This window comes from Pseudophryne corroboree, chromosome 8 (genome assembly GCF_028390025.1).
Source record: "Pseudophryne corroboree isolate aPseCor3 chromosome 8, aPseCor3.hap2, whole genome shotgun sequence".
Lineage (NCBI taxonomy): Eukaryota > Metazoa > Chordata > Amphibia > Anura > Myobatrachidae > Pseudophryne > Pseudophryne corroboree.
Genome location: NC_086451.1, coordinates 207,865,839 through 207,884,867, shown reverse-complemented (window position 1 = coordinate 207,884,867; position 19,029 = coordinate 207,865,839). Strand labels below are relative to the sequence as shown.

Here is a 19,029-nt window from a genome sequence, read left to right as displayed (position 1 = left end):
ATACTACACTGCCCCTCACCTGAACTGTCCACCCAGTCTGCTACACAGCCCCTCACCTGAACTGTCCCCGCCCCCAGACTAGTACACAGCCCCTAACCTTAATCAACACCCCATGCCCTCTTCCCCAGGCCACATACAGTAGCAGCTCACCTGAACTGTGTATGGCTAATTAAACCTCTCAGAGCAGCAGTGAGGACTAAGCTATTCCCCAGCAGCAGGGCTGAGGCACTGTACTGTACTGGGGATTTGGTTGTGGCACGAGTGCAACTGCTGGAGGCCTTAGGACCCAGAAAATGCACAATCGCCAGACGCAGTGTTCACCACTTGCAGCACTCCTATTGACCGGACTCCCCACTGACCGGCTCCTGCCCATGGACAGACAGAAAGAGGCGCCAGGTCTCGTGCGTATGTGGTATGGGGAGGCCCTATCACTGCACCACCATCATCATAAACATCTATGTCGGTGGTGGCGGCATTTGTTTCTTCTGTGCCGTAGCCAGAAAGAGGGAAGGGGTAATGCCAGAGGGGTTGGATGGCTGGCCGGCCCTAGGATGCTGCAGTAGGAATTTTTTTTACCAATCTACAGCAACACAGATGGGCTGCAGATGCAGTGGGCCCATTTTTTAGTGTGGGCCTGGAACTGCAGCTCCATCAGCCCAATTGTTAATCTGACCCTGTCCTGGAGCAATTCAGCTGCCTCCAGCCACAGACAGCCACAAAAAAGTAAGTTAAATTAAGTATAAATGTATATTTAGCTACATGTGACAGTTAATTCTGGTGCTTTTTGCAAATTGCAACAACCTTACTGCTAATTGCAACATTTGTTTCTAGTTGCTACCTACGCAGCGGACACTAAACATCTTTTATTGACAATCTATAGGAGTGAATATTTTTTACTAATATTTTCTGGTGTTGTTTTATTATGTTAATTGTTTTATTGATTTACCTGGACCTGTCTGTCCTTTCTTAATGGGAAGCAGTATTAAAAATGTACAAGTATACATCTGACACCTCTAGCACAGTGGTTTCTGTCTTCAATAAATGTGTATTGACACTTCTGCAGGTTATAGATGTGCATATATACAGGAGCTGACTTTAAGTGGTCAAGCGTTCCCCCAAGATCTTGATACATGGTAAATAATGTAGTTTTTGTGTCCCTTGTGTTTTAAATGCAATATGTGTATGTATGTACATTGTCAAATGAATTACTTTCTGTATGAACTACAAACTGCCCCAAAATTTGTGGTGAGGGGCCATGTAGTAGACTGGGGGGGGGGGGGGCAGTTCAGGTGAGGTGCTGAGTAGTAGACTGGGGGGGGTTTAGATGAGGGGCTGTGTTGTAGTCTGGGGGGAGGCAGTTCAGGTAAGGTGCTGTGTAGTAGTCTGTGGGGGTGTTGATTCAAGTGAGGGGCTGTTTAGTAGTCTGGGGGGGGGGCAGTTCAGGTGAGTAGCTCTTTGGCCTGAGGTGGAGGCACAGTTCAGGTTAGCAACTGTCCCCCAACTCATGTTTAGGGGTTTCTGTAACTGTCTGTAAATCCTTTGTGAATCATTATTCTTCATCCTATGTGCACTGCCAGCATGGTGGTTTTGCCACTAACCCCTTTTGGAGCACTCTGCAGCTAAGACCATGGACAGACACCTACTGTAGGTAACATGCTGTTTGGATTATTGCTGCCAACTTGTCCCTACCTGCTATCCTCCCCTGGTCTGCCCCGTATGATTCGCCACCAGAGGAGTGTCATATTAGCTAGCCATGGACTCATTTCTGCTGCTAATCCCCTGGCTGCCCTCACTATTGGAGCTGAGCTGTCCCGGGTATGCTGATCAGCTTCTACAACTTTTCACAATCAGTGCACATTATTAACAGGTAATCAGCGACGGTACTTACTATCTTGTTGGGTTGAAGGAGCTATATTGATCTCAAGACTGCTTATTAAAGAGCCCTTGGCAACATAGACAAGCATTCTCTAAGGTAACGTATTTCCATCCAACTTGTAACTAACATCTTTAAAGGAATCATCCACTGACATACCCATTTACAACATCCAATTGGGGACGTGAGTACTATAGTCATTTGGGTGCTGCAAATAGGGCTTATGCGCCAGCCTTAATCTATCTATCTATCTATCTATCTATCTATCTATCTATCTATCTATCTATCTATCTATCTATCTATCTATCTATCTATCTCTGTGTCTCTTTATTAATCAGAGGCTGGCAAGTTCATTGGGATACCAATATTATATCAGCTGTTGCCCACTTATGGAACTTATTTCATTTTGATTCATGGTTAGCGTGACACTGCAACATTGGTTTTTTTTAATTGTTACTGTGTAATTCTAAAGATCAGTGGCGTAACTACTGCCCCCGCAGCCCTCGCGGTGGCTTGGGGGCGAGGGGCTGCGGGGGCGCCACTGATTTACAGCAGACTGACATGCGGATGAGCGTCCGCATGTCAGTCTGCAGTCTCCTTCCTAGAACCAACCCAGAGGGCACAGCGCGCCTCCCTGTGTCTCTCCTGCTGCATCATCTCCGGCGGCCGCGGGTCTAATAGGGGAAAGTGCCGTCCGTGTCTCCGTGAGCTCTAATTGGCTCACGAACCGGCACTTCCCCCTATTAGACCCGCGGCCGCCGGAGATGATGCAGCAGGAGGGACACAGGAGAAGTGAGCTGTGCCCTCCGTGTCCCTCCAAAAAGCGGAGGGGAGGGGATATCTGGCACTGGGGCATATATGGCACTGGGGGGAATATCTGGCACTGGGGCATATATGGCACTGGGGGGGAATATCTGGCACTGGGGGCATATATGGCACTGGGGGGGGGGAATATCTGGCACTGGGGCATATATGGCATATATGGCACTGGGGGGAATATATGGCACTGGGGGGGGAATATCTGGCACTGGGGCATATATGGGGCATATATGGCACTGGGGGGAATATCTGGCACTGGGGGCATATATGGCACGGGGGGAATATCTGGCACTGGGGGCATATATGGCACTGGGGGCATATATGGCACTGGGGGGGAATATCTGGCACTGGGGGCATATATGGCACTGGGGGGAATATCTGGCACTGGGGGGCATATATGGCACGGGGGGAATATCTGGCACTGGGGGCATATATGGCACTGGGGGCATATATGGCACTGGGGGCATATACGGCACTGGGGGCATATATGGCACTGGGGGCATATATGGCACTGGGGGGGAATATATGGCACTGGGGGCATATCTGGCACTGGGGGGGAATATCTGGCACTGGGGGCATATGTGGCACTGGGGGGGGATATGTGTACCTGGCACATGGGGGGGGCTATATTTGGCACTGGGGCATGTGAGTACCTGGCACCGTGGGGGAATACGTTGTGTGGCATAATGTGTCACAGGCATTACGTTGTGTGGCATAATGTGTCGGGGGCATTACAGTGTGTGCATATTGTGTCATGTGCATTATTGTGTGCGGCATAATGTCTAAGGGCCATTGCAGTATGTGGCATAATGTATACTGGGCATTACTATAAGGAGGAAAAATGACAAATAATGTAAGGGGCATGAATCAGGATTATTTTTCTTTCCTGTGGTGGCCAACGTATGGGCGTGCAGGTTGCAAAACTGGGGTATAAGGTAGTCTTTTCCTGCAATGCCACGCCCCTTTATGTGAAACCACGCCCATTCCAACGAAACCACGCCCCTTTTTGCCGCGCATATTTATCTCTTTCTTGCTCCCAATTATGAAGGGGGGGGTGCGACGAAGAATTTTTTGGCTTGGGGGAGAAAGAGTTCTAGTTACGCCACTGCTAAAGATCACTACATGTATGAGTAATTGATTGTTTATTTTCTGCCTTATATATATGTTTTTATTGCTTAACCCCCCCTTCATATTATCTATTTATTCAATTTATTTATCACTAGCCTACCACCCCCATTCTATATTGTATAGCACTGCATCTTGTATTATACTGTATAAGGTGCACTACTGTGTGGTGTAATGTGAATAAGGAGCGATACGGTATGGTGTAATGTGTATAAGGTACTCTGGTTTCCTTCCACAATCCAAAAATATGCTGGTAGGTTAACTGGCTTGCAACACAAGCTAGATTGGCCAAGTGGATCTTAGCTGAGCAGACTGAGGCACTGTAAATGAATGCTATATATTAAAGATTGAGGTAGTTGAAGGTAGGTGGGTAGCTACAGTATGCCCTCCATGGTGCTATCAACACCCAACGGCACAGACCACCCCTCCATATCAGCAGCCATACCCCCACCATGCTGGTCACACCCCTTGTAGTGGCACACATTAGGCCCTTCAATTATTTCAGCTCCAGGCCCATTAGGACCTTAATCTGGCACTGCTCCAGGGTCACAGGTTCCTTCTTCATATGGCCACTCTTCTCTGTGTGCTGCTGAGCTCTCTTCTTGCATGCCGATTAGCTGTGTGTCGGGTGCAGGCTGCAGGGCCATGCTGGATGTGTAGGGAGACAGAGATGATGGATAGAATGCCCTTCAGGCACCGAAGAATATTGAGGCCCCGCACCAACCTCAAACAGCTCCTTCAGAACAGTGTCTGTATTGCTAGTCTGTCCTACTGCAACAAATCACACACAGATGTGTGCAGCACACCCGTCTTTCCACATCCTGATTCAGTAGCTGCTGTTATATGTTAGCGTTGCCCTGTCCCTGCTATCCCCGGATCTCACCTTCTTTCTTTCTTGTGCTGCCTTCTGCACTCCTGGAGAGATAGATGTCATAACATAACGATGTCTCTGCTTATGTGGCTGAGGAGCCTGGAAGAGATAACGCATAGCAGCAGGGCCTCAATATTCTACGGTGCCTGAAGGGAATTCTATCCATCATATCTGTCTCCCCACACAGCCAGCATGGCAATGCAGCCTGCACCCGACACACAGCTAATCGGCATGGAAGAAGAGAGCTCAGCAGCACACAGAGAAGAGGGGCCGTATGAAGAAGGAACCTGTGACCCTGGAGCAATCCAGCTGCCTCCTGCCACAGACAGCCAAATAAAAGTAAGTTAAATTAAGTATAAATGTATATTTAGCTACACATGAGTTAATTCTGGTGCTTTTTGCAAATTGCAACAACCTTACTGATAATTGCAACATTTGTTTCTAGTTGCTACCTTGTGGCAGACACTAAACGTCTTTTATTGACTATCTATAGGAGTGAATATTTTATACTAATATTTTCTGGTATTGTTTTATTATGTTAACTGTTTTATTAATTCACCTGGACCTGTCTGTCCTTTCTTAATGGGAAGCAGTATTAAAAATGTACAAGTATACATCTGACACCTCTAGCACAGTGGCTTCTGTCTTCAATAAATGTGTACTGGCACTTCTGCAGGTTATAGATGTGCATATATACAGGAGCTGACTTCAAGTGGTCAAGCGTTTCCCCAAGATCTTGATACATGGTAAATAATGTAGTTTTAGTGTCCCTTGTGTTTTAAATGCAATATGTGTATGTATGTACATTGTCAAATGAATTGCTTTCTGTATGATCTACAAACTGCCCAAAAATTTTCATGTAAAATATACATTTATTGAATGCGTACAGATTGTAAAAATTAACAGACCTTTATATACACTGCTCAAAAAAATAAAGGGAACACCTAAATAACACATCCTAGATCTGAATGAATGAAATATTTTTATTAAATACTTTGTTCTTTACATAGTTGAATGTGCTGACTACAAAATCACACAAAAATTATCAATGTAAATCAAATTTGTTAACCCATGGAGGTCTGGATTTGGAGTCACACTCAAAATTAAAGTGGAAAAACACACTATAGGCTGATCCAACTTTTATGTAATGTCCTTAAAACAAGTAAAAATGAGACCCTTTTATATTACGGTCTGGATCCCGCACACTTGATACCATCTGTGACACACTAATACTACTGCCTGATACCTGTACACCCAGTATACCTTCTATTGTTACTGCCTGATGCCTGCACACTCTCGAAATTACTTGTGTGACACCCTAATGTCACTGCACTCCCTTCCTACCCTGTGACACCCTTATGTTCCTGTGTAAAAGGAGACTCTACCTGCCATAATGTGTAAATAGGGGACTCTACCTGTCGTAATGTATAAAAAGGGGACTCTGCCTGACGTTATTTGTAAAAGTGGACTTTGCTTGCCAATATGTGTAAAAAGGGACTCTGTCTGCTGTAATGTGGAAAAAGGGGGACTCTACCTGCCTTAATGTGTAAATGATGACTCTGTCTGCCGTAATGGGTAAAAGGGGACTTTGCCTGCCATAATGTATAAAAAGGGGGACTCTACCTGATGTAATGTGTAAAAAGGGCTCTACCAGGTGTAGTGGTGCTAGTGTGCGGCATCATTTGAATAATGGAGACTACTGTGCAGCGTAATATGAATAGGTATTATTTTGTGTTCACATCTCTTCCCCATGAAGCCATACCTATGGCGCGCACCGGCCCTATTTTAAATAAAAGGGGGCAGGGGTTGCCAATGCCGTTTCTTGCACACAGCACTAAAATGTCTAGTTACGGCACTGGCTTTATACATGCCAATGAATGCTTGTGTGACGTGGACTGAGACACCGGTGGTTGGGAGTGTGTAGACGCAGCTAAAGTACAGTACGTTGTGAACATGAATTTCATGCTTAGTACCAAGTAGATGCATACAGATGTGTCCCAAACAGCCCCTCTGGGCATGCCAGGTCCTGGGTGAGTTGACCATGCCTGGCATCTTTCTCACTCAATATGTACATCTTATTAACATAAAAGAACTGTAAGTGACAAGACTACTATACGTACTAAATTACACCAATCTATCTGATGTGTGACAGTTGCACATCTGTGTGCGAATGAGTCAGAATCTGTATACAAAGTGCTACAATGCAGCAGACGCAATGTTTTCTCACACCAAGTTCCACTGTGCTTCATCTACAGTTTTGTGTGTGTTTACAATTGATTCCTGTGTGGTTAAAGTCACAGTCCAGTATCTCTAGTATACTTTGAGTGGTGTTTTGAGTGTCTGCAATATCAATGAGATCAGGGCAGTAGAGAGCCTGGTTGGGCCCAGGTTCTTTTCAGGGGGCATGGCCTAATCACAGGAGGTGTGGTTATGCACCATTAGAAAAAATACAGGGAAAAAAAGTATTTTAAGCACTTCCCTGGCCACACTGCAGCTCAGCACACAGCAGCATGTGCTGGGCTGAGTAGAAAAGCTGCAGCTGCTACTTCCAGATAAGGGGAGGAGGACCTGGGCCCCCACATCAGACCTGGGCCCAGGTAATTTGTACCCTCCCCCCTCTCTCGGCGCCACTGACTGAGATACAGTACATGATATAAAGCAGCTCAGTGACACCGGGCATCTTGCACCAGTGCCGTAAATAGCCATTTTGACGCTCTGTGCAAGAAACAGCATCAGCGCCCCCTACACCAAATACAAAATAGGACCAATGCGCACCGTAGGTGGACGCCAAAATTATAGGGGCGTGGCTTCATGGGGAAGGGGTGTGGCCACATAGCTCCCTTTTACACAGTACGGCAGGTAGAGTCCCTTTTTACACATTAGGCAGGTATAGTCCCCCATTTGACACCTTATGGCAGGCAGAGTCCCCCTTTTACACAGTACGACAAGCAGAGTCCCCCTTTTACACATTAGGTGGCAGAGTCCTCCTTTTTTACACATCAGGCAGCAGAGTCCTCCTTTAAAAGGTGACATATTACAGAGAGAGAGAGAGAGAGAGAGAGAGTGTGTGTGTGTGTGTGTGTGTGTGTGTGTTTCTCACACCTGTCCAAGGGATATGGCGTCCAGGACTACCAGATGCAGTACAATCACTCCCAGTCCCTGTCCACAGCTGACGCGGCACAGACCATCATGTACAGGCGCTCCACAGTTGACGCGGCAGCGGGGCTCACAGGTGGCATCACTATACGCAACGGCTGCTCTTGTACGGGTGTACGCTGCTGAAGTACCGCTCACTCTCCATATCAACGGCGGCAGGGCTCACAGGCGGCATCACTACACGCAGCGGCTGCTCCTGTACGGGTTCACGCTGCTGAAGGGCCGCTCACTCTCCATATCAACGGCGGTGGCGGGGCTCACAGGCGGCATCACTACATGCAGCAGCTGCTCGTGTACGGGTGCGTGCTGCTGAAGGACCGCTCCCACTAACTCTCCGGGGCGCACAGGTGGAATTACAGCACAACGGGCTCTACTTCCCTTACACAGGCGGCGGCTGGTGACAAGCACCAGCGTACAGCCGAAATATCAATACTCCCTCACTGAATACATGGCCGTACAAGGGGATGTGCTGCCAGATGGTGCGCCTCCACTGCAGTTGCGCTGTGGGCAAGGCACCATCGGCACACATCTAGTTACAGCTCTGCTCAGCCTGTACAAGTGTTGGAACCTCTTGCAGCTTTCCCACCTTGTACTTCAGGTATTATGCCTGCATTAAGGTGGGGGTAGATGAAGAGGCTAAGCTGTTCAGGGGGTTTAAGGACCAGGATGGCACCTGGGCAAGATGGTGTGTCACCTTCGGTGCTGAAAACCTGCACTGAGCAGCTGGCCCCCATCTTTACAGATATCTTTAGTCAATCCTTGGAAAGCTGTGTGGTTCCTGCTTGTTTTAAGCAGTCTTTGATTATCCTAGTCTCAAAGAAATCATCTATTTCAGTAGTTGAACGACTTCAGACAGTGGCGTAACTAGAAATCTTTCTCCCCCAAGGCAAAACATTCTGATTCATGCCCCTTACATTATTTGTCATTTTTCCTCCTTATAGTAATGCCCAGTATACATTATGCCACATACTGCAATGGCCCTTAGACATTATGCCACACACAATAATGCCCATGACACAATATGCCACACACCATAATGCCCCTGACACATTATGCCACACACCGTAATGCCTGTGACACATTATGACACACATCGCAATGCCTGTTATACATTATGCTACACACTGCAATGCCCCTGATACATTACAGCACATACAATGCCTGTGACACATAAGGCACCCATAATTTTATTGCGATTGACATAAACACTTCTTTAAGATAGCTTACCACTAAAATAACGACACGGACACGGTTAGCTGTAGTTAAAGGTCAGACGATATTTATTGATCGCTGACCTGTTCTTTGAACTATAATTGTAATTGAATTGGTCTTATATTGGAGGATGGCAAAGGAAAAGTAGCTACCAGACACCAGCTCCAGTCATTTAGATTGAAACACAAAAACTGAGGAGGGGACTAAACCACAACACCGCCTCCTCCCTGCATAACCCGCATTGTGCAGGACTCACCACTCTTTTCTCTGGCAGACGTTCGGTTCCCGCAGGGGAACGTCTAAATGTCCAACCGCAAGGTAAGGACACACCTGCCGTCCTTCTAAAGAGGGTGCCCCACAATGACCACTTATGCCCATCTGACCGCTGGTTGGTAGCGACTTCCCGCCAATCTGGCTGTCAAGAGCCCACCGAGAAAGACAAGATGCAGGAAAAAATACAGTCAGGGCGGGCGGGAGGGCATTCCAAAATGGCAAGAGGAAGTCTGAGGCACATGACCATGGCTTATATATTATGCCAAGACCAACCCCTAAACCCTTGACGGACAGCCCTATAATCCTATAGGAAAAATACCAGAGAAAACACTAATCTACCTAGCAACTGCTTAGTCATAAACAACCAATCACAAAAAATTGGGCTCTTATATGGCCTCAGGCTTATGCAGCCTTCAGCTTATATAAGGCGCCCATAATTTTATTGCGATTGACATAAACACTTCTTTAAGCTAGCTTACCACTAAAATAATGACACACAAAAATAACGACACAGACACGGTTAGCTGTAGTTAAAGGTCAGACAATATTTATTGATCGCTGACCTGTTCTTTGAACTATTATTGTAATTGAATTGGTCTTATATTGGAGGATGGCAAAGGAAAAGTCGCTACCAGACACCAGCTCCGGTCATTTAGATTGAAACACAAAAACTGAGGAGGGGACTAAACCACAACACCGCCTCCTCCCTGCATAACCCGCATTGTGCAGGACTTACCACTCTTTTCTCTGGCAAACGTTCGGTTTCCGCAGGGGAACGTCTAAATGTCCAACCGCAAGGTAAGGAAACACCTGCCGTCCTTCTAAAGAGGGTGCCCCACAATGACCACTTATGCCCATCTGACCGCTGGTTGGTAGCGACTTCCCGCCACAAAGGTTTAACAAACCGCCCCGCCATCCAAACCAATAAAAACCAGGAAAAAAAGAAAGCTAACTGAAAGGACCAAAACCCCAGGTAAGAAAAACCTGCAACACTCTAGCCAGAGAAGACAAACCCCTTCCTCCTTGTCGAAACTGCGGCTGATGCAGTACAAGCAGAGGATGCCTGACCACCTAAAAGCCATAACCCAGAACATCAGCTGTCCTACGCGCCAAGTAATGCCCTGCCACCCAAAAATGTAAGAGTGGCCAAACCAGCCATTCCTGTTCAAACCATTGACGGCTGCAAAAGAAAAACACCCTAAAATCATCACACTGACATACATCACATAGGAAAACCAAGTGACAGATAACAGAATTAACCCAAGTGAAGGAGAAAACTCAAAAAACCTCCCGTGGACCTTTGATGAGCCAATTGTAATTAGGCCCCCTCGGAGGAAAATGTAAAAATTCACTTGACACCCTCGATTCCTGAACGCTACCCGTTCAAAAACCGATGGGTAAACAAGTTTTTGGGTTAGCGCAACAGGCGCAACTAAACATTATCCACATGCTTATAGTAAGCATCCCTCCACGGAGCACCTCCTGAATAGCTGCCGTGGAGGACCCTGTGGCTGCCGCACGGTAGCCACCCCCATCCGCAAGGAATAGGACCTAAAAAGTATACCTCCAATGGCCCACCTCCTGAATAGCCGACGTGGAGCAACCTGTGTCTTCCGCATGGTACCACCCCCATCCGTATGGAATAGGACCTAAGAAGTATACCTCCAACGGACCACCCCTTGAATAGCCGCCGAGGAGGACCCTATGGCTGCCGCACGGCAGCCACCCCCATCCGCAAGGAATAGGACCTAAAAAGTATACCTCCAATGGACCACCTCCTAAATAGCTGCCACGGAGGACCCTGTGGCTGCCGCATGGTAGCCACCCCCATCCGCAAGGAATAGGACCTAAGAAGCATACCCCCAATGCCCCAGCTCCTGAACCGCTGCCGTGGAGGACCCTGTGACTGCCGCACGGCAGCCACCCCAATCCGCAAGGAATAGGACCTATAAGGAGTAAACCTCCAATGCCCCAGCTCCTGAACAGCCGCCGTGGAGGACACTGTGGCTGCCGCATGGCAGCCTCCCCAATCCGCAAGGAACAGGACCTAAGTAGTATACCTCCACTGGCCCAGCACCGGAACAGCTGCCGAGGGGGATCCTGTGGTTGCCGCATGGTAGGCTCCCCAATCTGCAAGGAATAGGACCTGCAAGAAGCATACCCCCAACGGCCCCGCTCCTGAACCGCTGCCGTGGAGGACCCTGTGGCTGCCGCATGGTGAGCCGCCCCAGTCCACAAGGAATAGGACCTATAAGAAGCATACCCCCAACGGCCCTACTCCTGAACAGCTGCCGAGGAGGACCCAGTGGCTGCCACAAGGTAGCCACCCCAGTCCGCAAGGAATAGGCCCTAAGAAGTATATATCCAACGGCCCAGCTCCTGAATAGCTGCTGTGGAGGCCCCTGTGGCTGCCGCATGGCAGCCTCCCCCATCCGCAAGGAATAGGACCTAAGAAGTATACCGCCAACGGGCCAGCTCCTGAACAGCAGCCGTGGAGGACCCTGTGGCTGCCGCATGGTAGCCACCCCAATCCGCAAGGAATAGGACCTAAGAAGTATACCCCCAACGACCCCGCTCCTGAACAGCTGCCGTGGCGGACCCTGTGGCTGCCGCATGGTCAGCTGCCCCATTCCGCAAGGTATGGGTACCGAACCCAAACACATCAGCAACACTGTACATTAGTGAGAGGACCAGCGAGCGCCTGTATAAGCAACTGGTCGCCCCCCGGAGGCCCATCTATACTCATGCGCCAGGCGCAGCGGGCAGACACCCACCACCTCCTGGGCATTCAAGGACACCCAGCGACCCCCAGCTGCTTGATCCGATTTGGATCATACCATCCTGCAGAGCAACCGACCACCCTGCAACCCGCGTTACAGAAAAGGCCCCGGAATCCCGAAAATGCCTGCTGCTCGCTACTACTCGCTTACCCACCAAACCCAGAAGAAAGCTAAAGCAAAGGCTAATCTAAAACAAGGGCCACCACCAACACTGACTCGGCGACAGGAGGCAGCACACCCAGCCATTACGCCAAAAGTTGCCACGTAGCAGGCCTACGGGTATCCGCAGGCGCAGGACGCACCCTAGCCCAACCCATAAGTGCTCACGAAAGGGGGCGAAAGACCAGTCGGGGTCCACCAGCTCGCGCAGCCCAGAACGGAAGGAAAATGCCCGCAAGGGCAGGATACCGGGCAGCCTAGGACCTACCTCCCAGATAACGCTCGAACACGAAAACCATCAAACCGTCTACCAGGGACCCACCCGCTGTAGCCCACCTACTGAAAAAACACCCGGACGCAGCCGACGCCCCAAACGAGGAAGGATACAACGCGTGCCTAGTCCGAGTAGCCAACCCGCCTGGGCAATCCGCCCGACAGAAGACGGGCATGAGAAAACCTTATGATGCCATCCCCGGAACCCACTCACGGCACTCAGCAAACTGCAAAGAGACAAAGCATCCGCCAACCCATTCCGACTCCGGAGCGGGATGGTAAAACTGCACCGCCAGCAGCCAAGCAGATGTCGCAACAGCCACAAAGCCAGGGGGGACCGTAGGGAACAAGGAGGAGGAGGCCCCAAGAACCTCCCCGTAAAAAACTATAGGAATGAAGACCAAATCCACCCAAACATCTCTGATCCCGCTGGAAAGGAAACTGCGGTACGCTACCTGGTCGACCCCGCAGGGGCCCCTATGATTCTTGCAAACTATGCCACCCATGGGGATAAACCTGCTCGCCAAAGGGGAGGAGCTAACAAAAACTGCACCCGCTTAAACCGAACTTCGCGTTACCCCCAGCAGTCGTTAATAAAACCCCAAAAGTGTCGGTACCTTGTCAGTGGGGAGGCGACAGCAACCCGCAATTGTGCCCAGCGCCAACCCCTGAAACCTCAGGCAACCGGTAGGGCCCTAGCCGCGTACCGGGGCAATGGGATCCCCCAGGACCCTGAACAAAGACCTGGCAACCTACAGAAGGATAGCTGCAAACCAAAATGCCTCCCAGACCCATGAAGAGAAAATAGTCCCTGTAGCGAGAAACACCGAAGGGGCAGGATCCGGACAGTACGCGCCAACGCAAGAAAGTGCAGGATTTCTCAAAAAAGGCACATGAGACAGAAAAAACCCAGGGGCACCAACCTGTCAGCATAAAACAGGCCCCTAATCGAGGCCCGAATAATTGAAGGTGATAGGGACGCAGGGGAAGCGGCGCAAACACGACCCAACGTATAAGTTAACCAAAAAGGAGGTACCCGGCCCATATTCACGAAACAAAACGCAGAGTCCCTAAAGACTAATCTCACCCCGCGCGCGGTATCGGAAATGGAGCATGAAAAGAAAAACCCCATGAAGATACGACAAATGTAGGCTAAGGCGGCAATAGCCCGGGTTCCCTGGCACCAACCCCACAGGGAAGAAGCACAAGCCGGGAAGAGAGGAAAAAACGGCATAGGGCCCCACACGAGCCCCAGTCCGGTTCTGCGACCACCCTCCGCCCAACCTAATGCGGGAAAGCGGGAGCGGACTTACAAGACCCGCTCGTGGCTGGGGCACCATCACTGGACGGGAGACAGGCCTCCCAAATTTGCAGGAGTGACTAAAAACAGGAGCGGACCTATGGTGTACTAGCCCCTGCCATAAGAGAACCCCCCCCTACCAAGGAGCGCAAAACAGAAACGCCAACTGCGAGGGGCCAACGGTCTGGGACCCCACTGTGCGGTCCGGCCTGCCGGGTGACCCCCAAACACCACCCCAAGAAAATTACGTTACCCGCCCGAACACGATGGACTTCACGTTGTAATCACCCCAAGCGCAAACCTCGGATTTAAATCGCGTGCGCTGACACAAATACTGCACCATGCGAGGATATTAGGAAGGTCGCGACCCGGTGCAACCAGCCGCAAAATCCAAACCGTAACCACAGATAAAAGTACGGAAAGCCGCCACCCCAATGCCCCCCCCTCCCGCCTGCCCTCTCCGCGAACCGCAGGGGGGGCGGAGGGGACCGTAGCCGTCGGCATCTTCCCATTCCGAGACGCCTAATGCCACGCGCCGTGCAATGAGCCTAGCCCACCAACGCGGGCGCCAAGGAGAACCAGAGGAAAACTACAGAGGTTAAAAGGAATACTGTAACAATAAGGAAAAACAACAGCATGCTCACCGATGTCTGAAGGACCTGGAACACCATCAGCCGCCTCCACCGCCACTGACCGCAGCGGTGCGTTTTCCGCTGCCGCTGCAGCCGCATCCCTCCTCAGCCTCCGGTTCCTCCGCGCCGAAACCCTGAAACCCAGGGACCCGTCGACACCTGCGCAGACAAAACAGAGGGGACAACAAGCGCAGGAAGCGCCAGTGCTTTGACCACGCAACAGGAGGCACAGGCAGGAGGGGGGGGGGACAAGTCACACGCCGCAAACCAGAGGGAGGCGGGACAGCTGGCCGGGGCGACGGGGCCCACCGCACGGCAGGGAGGAAACAGTGGCAGAAGGGCAGCCATGACCCACGGGGCGTCCCCAATGGTGTAGGACGAAAGCCATGGGGGGGGGGATAACCCGCACCCAGGAAAAAACATAGGAAGAACAGTGGGAGGGGGCCAGGCGGTGGAACGATGCCGCCGGAGACGCTGTGCCGCCACCACCCACACCGTACAAACCTGTACATGCAGGGGCCTCTGTAAGCCGGGAAACGGGGAGGGAGGAGAACAGAACAGCCCGACCTGAGAAACGGGGGGTGGGGGGGGGGCAACACGCAGTAAAAACCCCGACGAGCCCAGCGGCTGGGCCCGGCAAGGGAGCTGCCCTCCGCACCCGCAGCAACACAGCCGGACCCGCCCAAAAACCCAGGGCGCCACGGCCATCAGACCATCCCACACCCAGTGAGGGACCCCCCCCCAAAAAAAAAAAAAAAAATTAAATTAAATCAAAATCATAAAACCCCCAGCCCCCACAAGGGGGGGGGGGCGTCCGGACAGCACCAGCGTAGCAGAAGCCGGGGGCACGCTGGAACAGCTGCAGCCCCGGACTACCCCGGCCCCCAGGACCCGCCCCCCCCTACTCCCGTCGTCCGCCCCAAGCCGCAGGCACAAAGTGGGCGCCGTAGCATCTAGCCGGTATGCGATGGGGAGGAGGACGGGGAAGCGCCCGGAGAAGCCGGGTTGAATAACTGCGCCGCCCGCAGCCCCCACGGCCGCCGGGGGTGATCCCCGCGACCACTGCCGCACACCGCTCCTGACCGATGCGGCATGCACACCACGCCCCCCGGCCGGACTAGAGCAGGGGGAGAAGCGCGGGCCGCAGCGGTCCGCCCCGCCGCGCCACACCAGGCGCCGGGACAGGGACAAGAACGAGAGCCCCGGAAGCTCGAGAACCCCGCGAAGAGGCAAGGGGGGAGGGGAGGGGGGGGAGGAGAGCAGACCCGCCTGTCTAGTAGCGTGGGGAACGGGAGCACAGGGTAATGAAATAAGGCTAAAGCCGGTGGGAAGGGGGAGGGGGGCAAGCACAGCGCACAGTGAAAACAGCATACAAAAAGATTAACAACAAGGGTAATAAATGTAATGAGTACTCAGCCTTCCTGGGCCATTCCAAAATGGCAAGAGAAAGTCTGAGACACATGACCATGGCTTATATATTATTCCAAGACCAACCCCTAAACCCTTGACGGACAGCCCTATAATCCTATAGGAAAAATACCCGAGAAAACACTAATCTACCTAGCAACTGCTTAGTCATAAACAACCAATCACAAAAAATTGGGCTCTTATATGGCCTCAGGCTTATGCAGCCTTCAGCTTATCTTATGACACACACTGCAATGTCCGTGATACATTATGCCACACACTGCAACGTCCATGACACATTATGCCACACACTGCAACGTCCATGACACATTATGCCACACACTGCAATGACCCTGAGACATTATACCAAATACCACGATGCCTGTGATATAGTATACCACACACCGTAATGCCTGTGACACATACCACAATGCCCATTATACCCTATGCCACACACCACAATGCCCGTTATACATCATGCCACACACTGCAATGCCCCTGAGACATTATACCACATACCACAATGCCTGTGATATAGTATGCCACACACCGTAATGCCTGTGACACATTATGACCCACACCTCCGTGATACATTATGCCACACACCGCAATGCCCATTACACATTAAGTCCTACAGTAAGGCTTCTAATTAGTTTTAAATTACCTGCTCTTTGCCAGGGGTTTCATGCTCTTGGTTCCATGCACGGTGCCAGGGGTTTTCATGCTCAGGGTGTTATGCTCGTTGCCAGAGGTATCATGTGCTAGGTTTCAAGCTTGTTGCCAGGGGGTAATATTCGTTGCCAGGGGTTTCATGCACTGGGTGTCATGCTCGTTGCTAAGGGGTAATGCTTGTTGCCAGGGATTTCATGAGCTGGGTGTTGTGCTTGTAACTAGGGGGTAATGCTTGTAACCCCCACAGTGCCAGATACACATATGCCCCCAGTGCTCCATATGCCCCCCCAGTGCCAGCTACACACATACCCCCAGTGCCAAATATGCCCCCCCAGTGCCAGGTACACATATACCCCCAGTGCCAAATATGCCCCCCAAGTGCCAGGTACACATATACCCCCAGTGTCAAATATGCCCCCCAGGTCCAGCCACACATATTCCCCCAGTGCCAAATATGCCCCACCAGTGCCAGCTACACATATACCCCCAGTGCCAAATATGCCCCCCAGTGCCAGGTACACATGTACCTCCCAGTGCCAAATATGCCCCCCCCCCAGTGCCAGGTACACACCCTCCCGAGTCCCCGGGCTCCCCCACTGCTGTGAGCTTTGGGAAGGATTCGGAGGGTACAGTGCGCGCCTCTCCTGTGTATCCCTTCTGTGTCTCCAGCGGCGTGTCTGTCAAATGAAGTGCAGGTTCATGATCCAATCAGAGCTGACGAACTTCTATTAACAGACACGCTGCTGCCTCCAGAGACCCAGGAGGGACACACAAGAGAGGCGCGCACTGTGCCCTCCGTGTCCTTCCCAAAACAGCAGCAATCATTGGCGGCGGCGGCGGCGGAGCCCCTGCAGCACTGTACCTCCAAGCGACCGCAGTTACTGCGGGGGCAGTAGTTACGCCACTGACTTCAGACCAGTTGCTTTAATGTCTGTTGTTATGAAAAATGTGTCTGGTTAGTGCTGGTCCATCTTAAGGACACTGTAGGTCCCCTCTTGGATCACATGCAATACTCCTCCTTGGCGAACAGACAGATTAGTTGAGGATGCAGTTAATATGGGACTGAATTATATCCTGAAACATCTGCATTTGCCAGAAACATATGCAAGGGTCCTGTTTGTGGACTTTAGTTCGGTGTTCAATACAATCGTCACTGGAATTCTTTACCCTAAATTGTTGAGTTTGGTGGTTCCTGTTACTACATGGTTAGCAGAGTTTCATGGATAGTAGATTTTTGGGGAAATTGGGAGCAGTGTGTTAGATTGGGGAAGTACTAATCTAGTGTAAGCACGATTAACTCCTCAAGGAAATGTTCTTTCCCTGTTGCTTTTTTCCTTTTATACAAATGACTGCACATTAACTGACCCATCTGTGAAACTCCTGAAATTCGCAGATGATGCTATGATTATAGGTCTCATCCGAGACAGTATTGAGTTTGCGTATAGGAGGAAAGTTGAGCAGTTGGCCATTTGGTGTAGGTCAACAAATTTGGAGTTAAATCCGGTTAAGATGGTCGAGATGATTGTGGATTTTTGGAAGCAGCCTCTTGCTGTTCCATTCCTGAAGATGGCAGATAAAGTAGTATCTGTGGTGTAATCCTTCAGATTCCTGGGTTCTGTAATTTCCAAGGCTCTTAAGTAGGGGTTCAATATTGATGTTATTGTGAGCCGAGCTGTTTCTAGACAATTTGGCTCCCAGTGCATTAAAAAAATGCGCCCCCATATACATAAAAAAAATGCGCTTCCCCCAATACCTTACACCCCTGTTTTTGACCCTGCAACAACAGACCTCAGCCACCGCAGGAAAAAAAAAAAACATTCCACCATATTAGGCTCCACACAGTAATACCCCTTGCACCATTTTATGCCCCCTGCACCATACTATGCCATACACTGCGGTGCCCATGACAAATGATGCCCTACAGTAAAGCTTCTAATTACTTTTAAATTACCTGCTCATTGCCAGGGGTTTCATGCGCTAGGTGTCATGCTCTCTGCCAGGGGTTTCATGCTCTGGGATCCATGCTCGTTGCTAAGGGTAATGCTTGTTGCCAAGGGTGTATATTCACAGATATCCTGCTCCCCCCTCCCTCTTCCATAGTACTGCACTTGGGGGGGGCGGAGTTTTGCAGAATGATGCGGTTGCGTCATGACAACGCAATGCAACTGCGTCATTCCTGTAAAACTCCACCCCTTAGCAGAGTACTATGGAAGAGGGAGGAGTGGGAGCAGAGTAGGAGCCACAAAGTGCTGTGGCGGGCACCCCGGGCATTCGCACAGCTTTCCCGCCACTAGAAATGGCACTGATAGTGAGGAAGGTGCAGTAGAGGCTGTACTTCTTACGGCAACTTAGGAAGTGTTGTTATAGTTTATTTGATTGCCTGGTGCAGTGATGTCAGTCCACACACTTAATGGCTGTAATGCAGGTTTATTCAGTGAACACAGGTGACTCAGATGTAATACTGATATAGGCAATTA

At 50.5% G+C, this 19,029-nt stretch overlaps 1 protein-coding gene across 1 annotated transcript in view; it reads left to right on the top strand.

The window, feature by feature from the left end:
- Positions 1 to 4,494: 4,494 nt before the first annotated feature.
- The window catches only part of LOC134948821 (G-protein coupled receptor 83-like), a 186,629-nt gene continuing 172,094 nt past the window's right edge, over positions 4,495 to 19,029 (top strand). The window contains exon 1 of the mRNA XM_063937067.1: positions 4,495 to 5,027. Coding sequence (XP_063793137.1) covers positions 4,881 to 5,027 — 147 coding nt within the window. The 5' untranslated portion in view covers positions 4,495 to 4,880. The remainder of the gene's footprint in view (positions 5,028 to 19,029) is intronic.